The following is a 14,420-nucleotide window of genomic DNA, read 5'->3' on the forward strand; positions in this document are numbered from 1 at the left end:
TTTTAGTCTATATAAATATTACTTTTGTACTTCCATTTTTCTTGCGTCTCAAAAGTAATTTGAGTTATACGTTTCCCCATCTCCTTTTAAGACTTGTTTATAATGTACAAAATAATTTACCACTTTCATAAAAACATGATTAAGTCCAGTTCTTTACAATTCTGATAATTTCATTTGTAACTGGAGCTAACAATGCAACTTTTAACTCCAATTATATCAGATGGCAATATGGTAGCCTCCAGCAAGCATGCAGGCCCAAAACAGCATGTTCAACATTTTGTACTCAAAGTTAATGAAGAAATTCATATCATACACTACTGGGATTCTAAACTATCCTTTCATCTCTGTTAAGTAAAGACTACAAAATATACTTAATCAAATGCTGCTTTAACATCATGAAATGTTGACATTAAACAGGCCATTTAATTTACATCTTTAATCTCAGCAAAGCAAGCATTTTTTATTCCAGTACAGCCACTACGGGCTGCTCCCAACATTAGTCTCCTCATTTTCAGCATTCTTCATTTCCACTCATATGTACCTGCATTTGCATCTGTCTCTATCCACTGGTCAGGATTAACTTACTCTCCGTTGCCCTTAGGTTTCTAAATGTAATTAGCATTCAGTGTACTACCTCAGCACAGAATTGTGCATAACAGAACATCACATTCTCAGACTTTTATCTAATTTTCCCATTATTTCTCCTCATATATATATATATATATATATATATATATATATATATATATATATATACACACACACACACACACACACCCTTTGTCCCTCTTACCTTCATAGCTGTCCACGTAGATCCCTTCATTCAGTAGACCATTACATCCCATAGCTGGCACGTTCGAGCACATCCCCGCGAGATCTGGAGCACATCCACCACGCGCGCGAGATCCCCGACGAGACTCCAGCCTGCCAACGTTGCAGTGCGGGTCCGATCTGTTCCCAGTGACAGTCTATGCAGTTTAAAACTGCATAGACTTCTGGGAGCTCCGTTCTTCATGTTTCCCAGTCCGGACTGCTGCTGAGACAGTCTGCGCATGCGAGAAATTCCGCGATTTTTTAAGTCTTTTTTATATTTTCTTTTCCTTTTTATTTCTTTATTTTACAGTTGAGGGGGCTGCAGTCTGGCAGTTCAATAGCACGGGCCGCCCCTGTATATATATATATATATATATATATATATATATATATATATATATATATCTATAGATATATATATATATATATATATATATATATATATATATACACATATACATAGATATATATATATATGTATATATACATATATATATATACATATGTACATATATATATATATATATATATATATATATATATATGTATATATACATATATGTATATATATATATATATATATACATATGTACATATATATATATATATATATATATATATATATATTAAACATGGCAAGACTTACCCAATTACATACAAGAAGCAATACAAGACAGACAAAGTTTTAAAGAAATATATGAAATTAAAAGAGTTTGAGTGCAGACTGATGGTAGAAAAAAACCTGTAAAAGCACAAATGAATTACAAGCAGAAGGAATGTGTACATAATGTGGAATAGACGAGATGACAGAAATGTTTTAGCAAAATGTAAAATAGCACAGGAAACATCAATTATTTAAAAAAGAATATGGTAAAAATATGTGGATAATGTTAGTATGAACATGAATATATAGGAGATGCATAAGAATAAAATTAATTATGAAATTGATAAGGCTGATACAATTATAATGAATATGATGTTGATTATCTGGTGTAGCAGGTGTACTGAGCTGTTTACATATAATAAAATGTGGTATGTTCAAATGATTATGGGAAAATTAGAAACAGTTGTGGAATAAGCGGTGGAGAAATTGATAAGAAAAAAGTATGTGACTGGACTGATAACTACAAGATGAAAAGCTAAGAGAGACCGGGGGTAGTTTCATGGTATCTTTGAATTACGTCTAAGCAGAAACTATTTTAAAGAAATAGCTGATAAGTAAAGGGATGGAGACAAAAACAATTAATCTAAAACAGGTTAAAAGAAAATGAAATACAGAAAAATATGATGATAAAGCTTAAAAGCCACTCACACAGCCCCTTATTTGGTAACAAGTATGATAAAATATTTGAAGGTACTTACAGTGAAAGATCTTCAGCTTCTTGACGCATTACACTGACGCGACTCTTCTTTGGTAAAACAGGGGAGTTCTGGTCCGATACTCTCTGGTAAAACAGCATGTAAGCATTCCAGTACCTTCGACGGACCTCAGGATATGGATTAGCTTTAGAAAGAAAGCAATAATTTTAAGTCTTCGTCAACACTTCAGAATATATGTTGAAGACACATTACCTTTTCATTTCTGCTAACTTTTCATCACAGCAGTTTCTGAAATACACCAGAGTCAAATATCAGATCTATGTGAAGTCTAACAATTCCATCTTTCCCTGCAAAATAAAGATATGACTCTACTACTGGTATCCAATTTAATTTATTTATTTTACTTTAACATTCTAGTCTCTGAATTAATGCTTATGCTATGGTTCCCCAAAACCTAGCATATAAAACAGACATCTCATAAATCTGCTGAGTGTGGCTTGCACATACTCTGTTGCAGCAACAACCAGACTTACACCACTGAAACGTATTAGCTATGTAAAAAAACAACACTCCATTAAGAAAGTTAATAAAGGTCAACTAGTCCATCATTCATACAAGAAGGATCAGAACTTTATAAGAATGTCTACACAGTCAGCTGAATAGCATAAAGGTTAGATGTATTTGACAAAATGGAAGCCCTTTTCTTGAGTTGAGCTCAGGTAATGTAAAGACAGGCATTGTAGAGAAGGAAAGATGAATTAACTATCCAAAGGTCCTGCTTTAAAAAAAGATCAAATAGGTTTTGCATTGGAATCACAACAGAAGTTTGCAGTGCAGTGCAATCCAGAAGTTGCTTTCTAATACTGCAATATCCCATCTTTTTCCTGCTTAGCAAAATTATCAACTCTAAGGTCACCACATGTTAGGGAAAGGAGATATTCTACAGTGATAATTGTTGAATTGGGTATCTTTTTTTTCAACATTCATACAATTGTTCATTACAAAGATAGAATATTGCCCATCTCCTGGACCACCATCATCACTCCCTAGGAGGAGGACAGTAGAGGCAGGGTAAGAGTGATCCAGGAAAGAAGCTGAATATTCTGGAATACCTTATGCAGAGGAATATCAGAGAGCAATGATGTATTATGGACTGTCTTATTACGGTGCCTTGTACATCAAAACCCTGGGAAGAAACAACAGTAAGGAGCACGATATCTCCCCAAAGTGCCACAAAGCTCATTAGTCAATATTTCCCCCACTAGGTGAAGACTATTGCTGTTTAAGTACCAGCAGTGCCCACTATCCCATCATTTTCCTTGGGGACTGCACAACAGCTTAAGTATCAGTGAGTTATTTCTGTACAGTTTACATACTAACACGAAAAGGTCAGCTCCAACTTGCCTACTGATGAAGAGGCATGCAGTCTGCTCCAGTGACAGCCAGCAGTTAATAAACAATCTCTGAGCAAGAGGTCATGACAGAAGAGATGGAACTAAGTGGCTGATTGGTTTGCTCTTCCTTTCTTGGGGAGTGGGATGACCTCTGGTGAGGTAGGGCTAATTCAATCAAGAGTTTTCAGTTACTGTAACCTGCGCGACTCCTACATGAAGAGAGGTGCAGAAGACTAAGTACATAATGACTGACCCTATCATAAAAGTCCTAAGGAGCAGGCTCCTGCAAACAGATGTCAGAATAATATGAAGGATACTATAAACCCACAGTGAACTCAGGTGGCAGTTCTTCATTAAAAGGACCACGTCATCGACACTGGTAAAACTGCTGTCAGCGTTTCATTACCACCTATAGTAAATAATGAATTAATAGTAACAACAATTTTGTTATGAGAAGAATACAAAACATCACAACCATTAACATGACAACAGGAACAAAGACATTAGCAAAAAAAACACAACCTAAATCATTTTTGTGTGAGGAGGGAACACCTCACCTTAGCCCCTGTGTGGAGGGTTGTTTTCCACACATCTCCTGCCTCCTTTAAATACTTCTACATCATACTGTCAACTGCACAAACAGCCGACACTAAAAAACATCAACCAGAAAACACTGGAAGGCCAGAATATGACAAAATGTACAGGAAAGTATAAAATAAATCCCCCATCCCCTGTATACTAACTCAGAGACTGCATTATAGCAGGGAAAGGGCAAAACCCCACTCCTCTATGTACCACTGTTTGAGTGACGACAATCTGTCCAGTCGACATTGTGAGGTAGCCCCCCCCCCCTTAAATCTAACTAAAATTACTGAACTTTGTGAGCAAGGGGAAAGCTTCTTTACCCTTAAGATTTTGTGATATCAACGTAAGGAAGTCACATTACATGGCAATCAACAAATTTGCTGAATCCCAGTTACAGCACGGTTAGCATAAATTGTTTATCCTCTACATAACATATATGTTCTTACTGTATTCAGCTGAAACACAAGGGACTCTTCTTGGTGAGTATACATGAAATCCCATTACTTCACCCACCATTACTGAGTAATCAAATTTCCTACAACTCAAATAAATGAATGCAGATTTCATACCTACATAGGTTGGTACTAGGCTATCGGCCCTAGAGTCTATACAAGCCTTGCCGTAACAATTCCCTGGCTATTTCTTCCCACACTATTTACTTCCCTGGACCCCTGTCTAGCACGGCGACTGACGTGATCCCCGGGGTGAATTTCCTTTCTCCCATCCAATCATCAAGGTTCCTTTAGAAGAGGGCCAAAGAGGCGCTCTGCTTGGCATATATGGGCAGTCTATTCCAGAGTCTGGGGAGTCTCTGGGTCAGGAACCTATCCCTCCAGCATGTTTTGTTTATTGTGATGACAAGATTTAGATCCCTGGAGCGTGTGGCTCTGAGGGATTGAGATTTCTTTAAGTGTAGCATGTCTAACAGCTCTGGGTTTGACATGGCCTTCTATGTTAAGCAGAGCTCGCCTTGGAGTAGACTATATGTGACAGAGTATAGCTGGAGTTTTTTTAAGGCGGTCAGCATAGGGCATCTGCTTTAGGCCTGTGGTTCTTTTAGTGAGGTATTTCTACGGCTTTTCCAGTTGTTGCAGATGTCTTGAGAGGTATATACCAAATGGGGTGTTGTATTCTATAATAGGTCTAATGAGGGATGAGTACAGTGGGACAATGACCTCCTTTTTCCTGGATGAAAAGCCCTTAGTGATGAGGTGTGCCACATAGAAGGATTTCCTGACTGTTGTGGCGATGTGGTTATTGAAGGTGAGACCACTGTCCACCTGTGTCCCCAAGTCTCTTATCACACTTTCGGTGTATAGTGTACTGCTACCTGTGTGATAATTCATGGGTACATGTTTTTTCCCAAAGGGGATAACTATACATTTCTTGGCATTGAGCTTGAGCCCATGGCTCTGGCACTAAGCATCTGTTTCTCTAAGGCCCTTTTGTAGAGTATCCACATCATTTGGGGATTCAATAATTACACTGTTGCAAAGACAAACAAATCTATGAATGCTTATACTGCACATAATTCCATCAGCAACTGCTCACTAGAGCAGCCTCAGCTCTACAAAATTACCTTTTAAACATCTGCAATAGTCTTCTAATAAATAAACCATCTTAAACAACCAAAAATCCAGTTACTCTGCTAGGTACAAGCAATGGACTAGCTCAGATGTATCCTTTATAACTAAATGACCTACAAGGCTACCTCTAATAATTCTGCTTTGTGCTTTCCTGTATAACTGGCAGTAGAATTATTACTTCATTTATACATTATCTTAGTTGTACTGTTTGATGGTAGACTTCTAGTTAAGTGAGTTATAAAACTTTTTACAAACATTGCTTGTAACCATTTCAAATCTGTTTAATCTGACATCAATCCAAAAGAATTTATAGGATTACCTAATTTGACTTTTTTCAACTGTTTGACGCTGACAAACTAAAATAGCTAAAATAGACTAAAACAGCTATCCAAATCAAAGAGAATCATAATAACTGGAAAGGCCGCAGAAATACCTCACAAAGAGGATTACCGGCCTCAAAAAGTTGCCCTACGCAGACAGTCTCAAAAAATTCCAGCTTTATTCCGTCACATATCGCCTACTCAGAGATGATCTCTGCCTAACATACAAAGCTATGTCAAACCCAGAGCTGTTGGACATGCTCCACGTAAAGAAATCCCAATCCCTCCGAGCTACACGCTCTAGGGACTTAAACCTTGTCACCACAATAAACAGAACATGCCGGAGGGATAGATTCCTGTCCCAGAGTCTTCCCATACTCTGGAATAAACTACCTATCTATATCAAACAAAGCTCCTCATTAGCACTCCAAGAAAAATCTTGATGATTGGATGGGAAATAGGAAATTCACAGCGGGGATCACCTCTGTGGCTCTGCTCGACAGTGGCACAGGAAAATAATTTTCTTGGGTGGCAAAAGCCAGGGTACCTTTTTGGCTGGGCATGTATAGGCCCCAGGGCCAACAGCCTAGTACCTACCTACAAACCTATACGCCACTATTTAGTTATGCTCGTAATAAAGTCACAATGCAGCACTGCAAGGAGTCCATATTTCCCAACCTGTTAAAACAAGAAATCTGGACAAATCTAAAATAACGGAGGAACAAAGGCTGAAAAATAGGGACAATTTTTAAACACTCTTCTTACAAACCTAAAAAGTTGCTAGAATAAAATGATTTTTGTTACCATGTATTTTCTGAAAGCTATGAAATCTGAAACTCAAAAGTCAACATTATTTAGTGAATTTAATCCAAACTTCTTTGCCAGAAAGGAAACATTTTATGAGGAGCACACCCAAAACATAAAGCAAAAATCTGGACAGTTGAGAGGTATGCTCAGGCTGAGTCTATTGTAAACAATGTTACCTAAGCTGAGGCTGAAGATACAGGAACCTATTGGCTGATAAAAATACTGCATCAATGGGTGCTGACAATATCCCTGGATGCATCTTAAATAGTACGAAGCATGATTTAGCCAAAGCCCTTAACAACACTGTTCAATTGTAGCCGCTATAGAAGTTTTGTATCAAGTGAATGGAGAACAGCAACAGACATTCCTCTGCACAAAGGAGATCCTTCTACAGACCCAAGCAATTACAAACCCATAAATCTGACCAGACTCATATGCAAAGTTGTGAAAGACTTATTATGGATTTAATCAAATCAGGACATAGGGAACCTCCAAACACTGGACCTATTTCAGTTTGGATTTGTCAAGGGCAGGTCATGCTTCCTCAACCTGGTAGATTTTTTTTGAAAAGGCCACCAAAGTAAAGGATGAAGGCAAAGCGGTACACACCGCATACCTGAAATGGCCAAAGCTTTTGACACAATTCCGAAGTCAGCTCGGAATAATACCTCTTAACCTGCACTCACTGAAAAAAGGAACAAAAGTCCTTGAAAAATAGGAGCATCCAGTTTAAAGCCTGAACGTCTAATTCGCATAAAATCTGAATACCAAATATTGTACATAATTCTTCCCACTTCTACTAGGAATGTGGACTACTACTCATAGACAAGCTTAAAAAACAGTGTGTGACAAAAAGATGGAAAATATGAGAATACTGTCAAAGAGCAGAGTAAAATCTGTAGAATTATTTATTTATTTACTGCTTTTGTTTACCAAGAAAATCCAACTAGGAACAGGACTCATTTTCAGTAGATGCCCGGGGAGAAAGGCTACAATATACAAACAACAGTAATAGACAGTGTGACACTGATAACTGAAGGGCACTAATATCTCTCTGTGTTTAGGTGAGGGGTTAGTCTCCCAGAGACTTGCCATACTCTGGAACAGGCTTAGCACTCCAAGAAAAATCTTGATGAGTGGATGGGAAATAGGAAATACACCCCAGGGATCACTTCTGTGTCTCTGCTCGACAGTGGCACAGGAAAATAACTTTCTTGGGTGGCGTAAGCCAGGGAACCTTGTTGGCTAGGCTTACGTAGGCCCTTGGGCCGATAGCCTAGTACCTACCTATGAACCTATATATAATATAGTCTATACAACATTTTTTCAAAAGAAGAAGAATTGTATTTCAAATTTGATAAAGTATTATGACAGAGAAAGCAATACGTCTTACAACAGGTATGGTGCTGAGACAGAGCTAAAGTTGAGAAACAGACATGGGTATTTGAGGGTGAAGGAATATAACAAAAAGTGGGAAGAGAACGAGTTACAGTACAGGTAGGACAAGGATATGGAAGGGAGTAAAGCAAGGATGAGGTTACAGATAAGTGGTGCACTAATCTGGTGCAGCACATTTTCAGAGCCAGGAGGCGAGTGAGACATAAGGTTCATAGGTGTGTAACTAGGCTAACGACCACTGGTGCCTTTTTAAGCCTAGCCACGCATCTCAAATGTCTTACAAGTTCTAGTACCCTTGATAAGTGTAAGGAAGGGCTTGTGATGAAATGGAACATTTACAAGCAGGGGCCTGGGAGATAAAACATTCGCAAGAAGGGGCCTGGAAGATGAAACATTTGTCCATTCGAGACATAGGTGCCAAATCAGGTATGAATTTCCTATTCCCCATCCAATTATTCAAATTGCACTTGAACTGGATTATGGAAAAACTCTGCTTTACATGGATGGGGAGCCTATTCCAGAAAAGGGGTAGGCTCTGGGATACATACCTGTCTCTTCAGCACAACCTATTTATATCGCAGGCAAAGTTTAAATCTTTAGCATGGGTAATTCTGGTGCTGTGTTTTTTGGGGGTTTTTTTTGCATATATGCAGGAGGTCCATCAGGGTGGGGCCAGGCATATATTTCCCCTCAACAGCCCATAGGAGACAGAATACAGGGCTAGGACTATGGGGCTGTTTGCACAGGACATGTTATTTACATTATACATTAATTTAGTGAGGAACCTCTGTGGACATTGGATGTACATGGTTAGGTACATACCAAAGGGAACATTGTGTATTCAATCATTAGGTCTGATGAATGTTTAATACATTGAAACAATGACCTCCTTGGACCTAGATGCCATAACTTTCTTTAAGTTGCGTAACACAGAATGATTTCCCCACTACTGTATACACATGATGATCAAATGCTACATTACTGTCTACATGTGTCCCCAAGTCCCTGACTACTGGGTCTACTCTTAATGGTGCATTGATAATATGACAGTTACCAGGGATGACCGACTTCCCAAAGGATACGATTATGCATTTCTTGGCATTTTTAGTCCATGGCTCTTACACTAGTTATTTGCCTAGGCCAGCCCTTTTTGGAGAACATTACTGTGTGTCTGTGTGTGTGGTGGGGGAGGAGGGGATTCAATGACTGTTCCTAACTTGAATCGTCTTCAAATTTTGTCTGCCAGAGACCCCTGACATTGGCCTTGTCTTCAGAGAAGTAGATGCCAAAAAGGAGCAGCCCCAGGACTGATGTCTGGTGTTTGGTTTCTTTGTACAGGTGTACTCCCCAATCCTAACTTCCTTGGTCCTTTCTGCGAGTCAACTGGCTATCCATCAGGTGACATAGGGGGTTTATACCTAACCTCAAGTTTATCAACAATGTCAGAGAGGGATACTGTATCAAATACCTTGGACAGGTTAAAGTAGGCAGTGTATACTGTTTTGTCCTCAGCCATTGCTTTGTTGACCTTCTCAAAGAAGGCCACCAGGTTAAGTAGGCATTACCTGCCCTTGACCAAATCAAATTGGGTTGGGTCCAGTGACTAAAGTTTCCTGTGTCATTACTGATCATTGAACATTTCAATGACACTTCTTTCCAAAGCTTTGCAGGAGACTAGTGAGACTTATGGGTTTGTGGTTTCCAGGGTCTATAGATGGCCCACCTTTTACAGAGGGACGATGGTTGCTGTTCTCCATTCGTGAGGAACAAACCTGTCTGAAGGCAATCATTAAATACTAATTCCAGATGACCCAACAGGTTATGTTTCATGCTATTTGGAAGGCAGCCTGGGATATTGTTGGGGCTCAGTGACCCAGTGTTCTTGGCCTCAAAGAGCACTGACAGCCTCTTCCCTAATGATAGCAGAGATATATTTGATGGCATTAACTGAGAGAATATTTCACAGCATTTCCTGAGAGGAGGCTGGAGTGTGGGAACGGGTAAAGTTAGAGCTGAATTTGAATGCCAGTTGATTTGTTATATCTTCTGGCTCAGTATAGGTGGCTCAATTAACAATGAGCTCTGCACACAAATGTGCACTGCCTTTGAGGTTGTGGGCATAACTAATGGATGCCTTGCAGTTTTTCCTTGACTTGGGAGGCCAAAATTACCTCAAATTTGGCTTTGGAAAACTATCTGTCCTCCGAGTTGCTTGTTTAGTTTGAGAGAGCGTGCTCTTCACCTGCCGGGAGTTACACCTGCTAATTTTTGTCATGATTTTCTTACTTCTGTTATACAACCTACTGATATTGTGATTCCAAACAAGGTACCTTGTTTTTTGAATTAGTTTTGCAGTTATTCCTGGTGGTACAGCTGCCTCTGTGCAGCTATTATCATACCTGTATATGGTTTCTGTTAACAGTCCTGAGTAGACAGCAGTGTTTTCAATGTTTTATTTTTATTTGGGGGGGGGTGCTTAACTAGAAGTTCACCTTAAATTAGTTTATGAACAGCTAGGGCTCCAGGTTTTATTTTTACTTCAAAGGAGACCATTTTGTGGTCTGAGCTTTCCAGAGAGAATATGACACTAACAGGTTTGCAGCCCTCTCCCAGATTAGAGAGGACCTGATCCAGTATGTTTGCTCCGTGCATACTGTCAATGTGGTCCAGGAAGTTTGTCTCTACAAAACATACCTCGCAACCTTGAAATATCAAAAATCTGAGCAAGTCCCATGAAAAATAGGTACAAATCTGTACGCTGATTAAGATAAAATTTGCATACATCATTATGCAACTCCACCCACTCCAATGTGATTGTGGGATACCAACTATCAAATGCAAACTGAAGAACAGAAAACCAAAATATGGCACCAGAGTCCCCCTGAAGCCTGCAGCCATTCCACTGTCCCATTACCTGGTTATTTCGCCCCATTTACCATAAACACTAATGTGTGCATACTGCTTTACTTCTATAATGATTACTTGGATTTTATTTCTACATTTTATAGCACTATGACAAACACTAATAGACATCCGCTAAACAAAGCAATACTGTCTCACAATGAAAATAAACTAAGAATTAAAACTTCTCTGTAACTGAAACTCACATTCATTGAAACAGCACTGAAACCCACACCACATCCAAAGGAAATGTATCTGGCCAGAGGTGGATAAAAATAATAGGCCCATTGCACATAAAACAAGAAACATACATGTGTTCTATGATACACTTTCCTGGTTTTATTAAATTATATTCCTTGTATAATACAGCACACTTGTTAGACTTGGAGCGCATTTTAAATGTTTGGTTTAAACATTTTTCCAGTAGGCAATGAAACAATAATGACAAAACTGCACGATTCACAACATTTCCATCATAAAAGTCTACTTACACACACTGTATATATATATATATATATATATATATATATATATATATATATATATATATATATATAGGGTCTACTTTAGGACCTCGAAAGCTTAATAGCTCGAATGCATATGGATCGAACCATATGCATTGAACTATTAAACAATTGAAGTCCACATAAAAGAAACACACACAAAAAAAAAATTAAACTAGTGTCGGCAGGGGGGCAACCCCGGTGCACCCCCCGCTACTTAAATATACCAACTCCGAGATCGCACTACATTGAAGTAAATGGAAATTTCCACCTACGGATATTTCCATTTACATCGTATTCGATATTCTCGGACTTTGAGCACATAAAGTAGACCCATATACATATATATATAAATAATAAAAAAAAAAAAAAATATATATATATATATATATATATATATATATATATATATATAAATATATCAATAAATATATAAATATATTTATTTTATTTTACATTTGTTGACCGGGCTAGTCCAGCTGGATATATGTCCATTTTCAGTGGAGGCCCGGGGAGAAAAGCTAAGCAAATTACAACAACATAAAAGGTCAAGACAAAGACAATCACAGTATAATTTGGTACATAAGAAGTTTTAACAATTATAGTACAAGCTTAAGATTATATATTATATATTTCAGTAGGAAAAAGGAAAAATGTATCTAAGAGTAGATGAATAAGACTAATACATTTGTATTAGAAATGGTGTAGTACAAATCTTTATAACATATTACAAAATTAGATACACCTAGTAATTTATGATAAAAGATACTAAGGTCTCACAAAAACATAAGAAAGAAAAACACTAGAGATCAATAGATAGAGTATAGAAGAACAGCAAACAAGGATGGATTTCTAGTGTTATTTAACATATAGGTTGTGATACTATATGAAGGTGTTTGACCATTCCACAGTATATACTTATTTACATGAGAGTTAAGGTTAGCTCACTAAAAATTAGTGAGACAACACAAGCTCATGATCATGGGAGGCTAGGAATTGTGGGAGTCTAGTTAATAGTTAGGTACTTAGTCTGGGTTAACACAGGGGCATAGCCAGTGTGATTTGAGGTAGGGTTTAAGTTTGCTTTTAAATAAGCTGACAGAGGATATTGAGGTTAGCTGGCTTGGGAGGATGTTCCAGGCACAAATATATATATATATATATATATATATATATATATATACACACACAAATAAATATATAAATATATATATAAATATACATATAAATATATACATAAATAAATATATATCTATATATATCTATATATATATATATATATATATATATACATATATAAATATATAATATATATATAAATATATATATAAATATACATATATATATAAATATATATATATAAATAAAAATATATAAATATAAATATATATATAAATATATATATATAAATATATATATATATAAATATAAATATAAATATATATATATATATAAATATATATATATATATATATATAAATATATATATAAATAAATATATTTATATTTATATATTTTTATATATAAATATATATATATATATATATATATAAACATATATAAATATATAAATATATAAAAATATAAATATAAACATATATAAATATATAAATATTGATATAAATATATAAATACATATATAAACATATATAAACATATATAAACATATAAATATATATAAAATATAATAAAATATATAAACATATATAAATATATAAATATAAAATATATATAAATATATATATATATATAAATATATAAATATATAAATATATATATATATCAAATATATAAATACATATAATATAAATACATATAAATATATATATATATATATATAAATATATACACATACATATAAATATATATATAAAAATATATATTTATATATAAATAGATATATATATAAATATATACAAATACATAAATGTAAATATATAAATATATACAAATACATAAATATAAATATATCAACATAATACATAAATATATAAATATATATATATATATATAAACACATATATAAAGATATATAAATATAAAAATATATATATATATAAATGTAAATATATAAATATAAATATATATATATATATATATAAATATATATATATATATATATACATATATAAAGATATATAAATATAAAAATATATATAAATATATTTATATAAATATAAATAAATATATATATATATTTATATATAAATATATATATATATATATATATATATATATATATACACATATACATATATAAATATATATATATATATATACATATATATATATATATATATATATATATACATATATATATATATATATATATATATATACATATATAAATATATATATATATATATATATATACATATATAAATATATATATATATATACATATATAAATATATATATATATATATATACATATATAAATATATATATATATATATATATATATATATATATATATATATATATATATATATATACATATATAAATATATATATATATACATATATAAATATATATATATATATATATATATATATATTATATATATATTTATATATATATATATATTATATATTTATATATATATATATATTTATATATATATATATATATATATATTTATATATATATATTTATATATTTATATATATATATTTATATATTTATATATATATTTACATTTATATATATATATATATATATATATATATATATATATATATATATATATATATATATATAAAGCTAAAAACTTCCGTAACATGACCTATAAA

The 14,420-nt window shown here is 34.1% G+C and overlaps 1 protein-coding gene across 1 annotated transcript in view; it reads right to left on the reverse strand.

The window, feature by feature from the left end:
- USP24 (ubiquitin specific peptidase 24) overlaps window positions 1–14,420 on the reverse strand; it is a 4,679,666-nt gene that overhangs the window by 981,939 nt on the left and 3,683,307 nt on the right. Inside the window, exon 50 of the mRNA XM_044085508.1 lies at window positions 2,176–2,317. Coding sequence (XP_043941443.1) covers window positions 2,176–2,317 — 142 coding nt within the window. The remainder of the gene's footprint in view (window positions 1–2,175; window positions 2,318–14,420) is intronic.

The sequence above is a fragment of the Protopterus annectens genome, chromosome 10.part0, assembly GCF_019279795.1.
Source record: "Protopterus annectens isolate FY-2018-M chromosome 10.part0, PAN1.0, whole genome shotgun sequence".
NCBI lineage: Eukaryota > Metazoa > Chordata > Ceratodontiformes > Protopteridae > Protopterus > Protopterus annectens.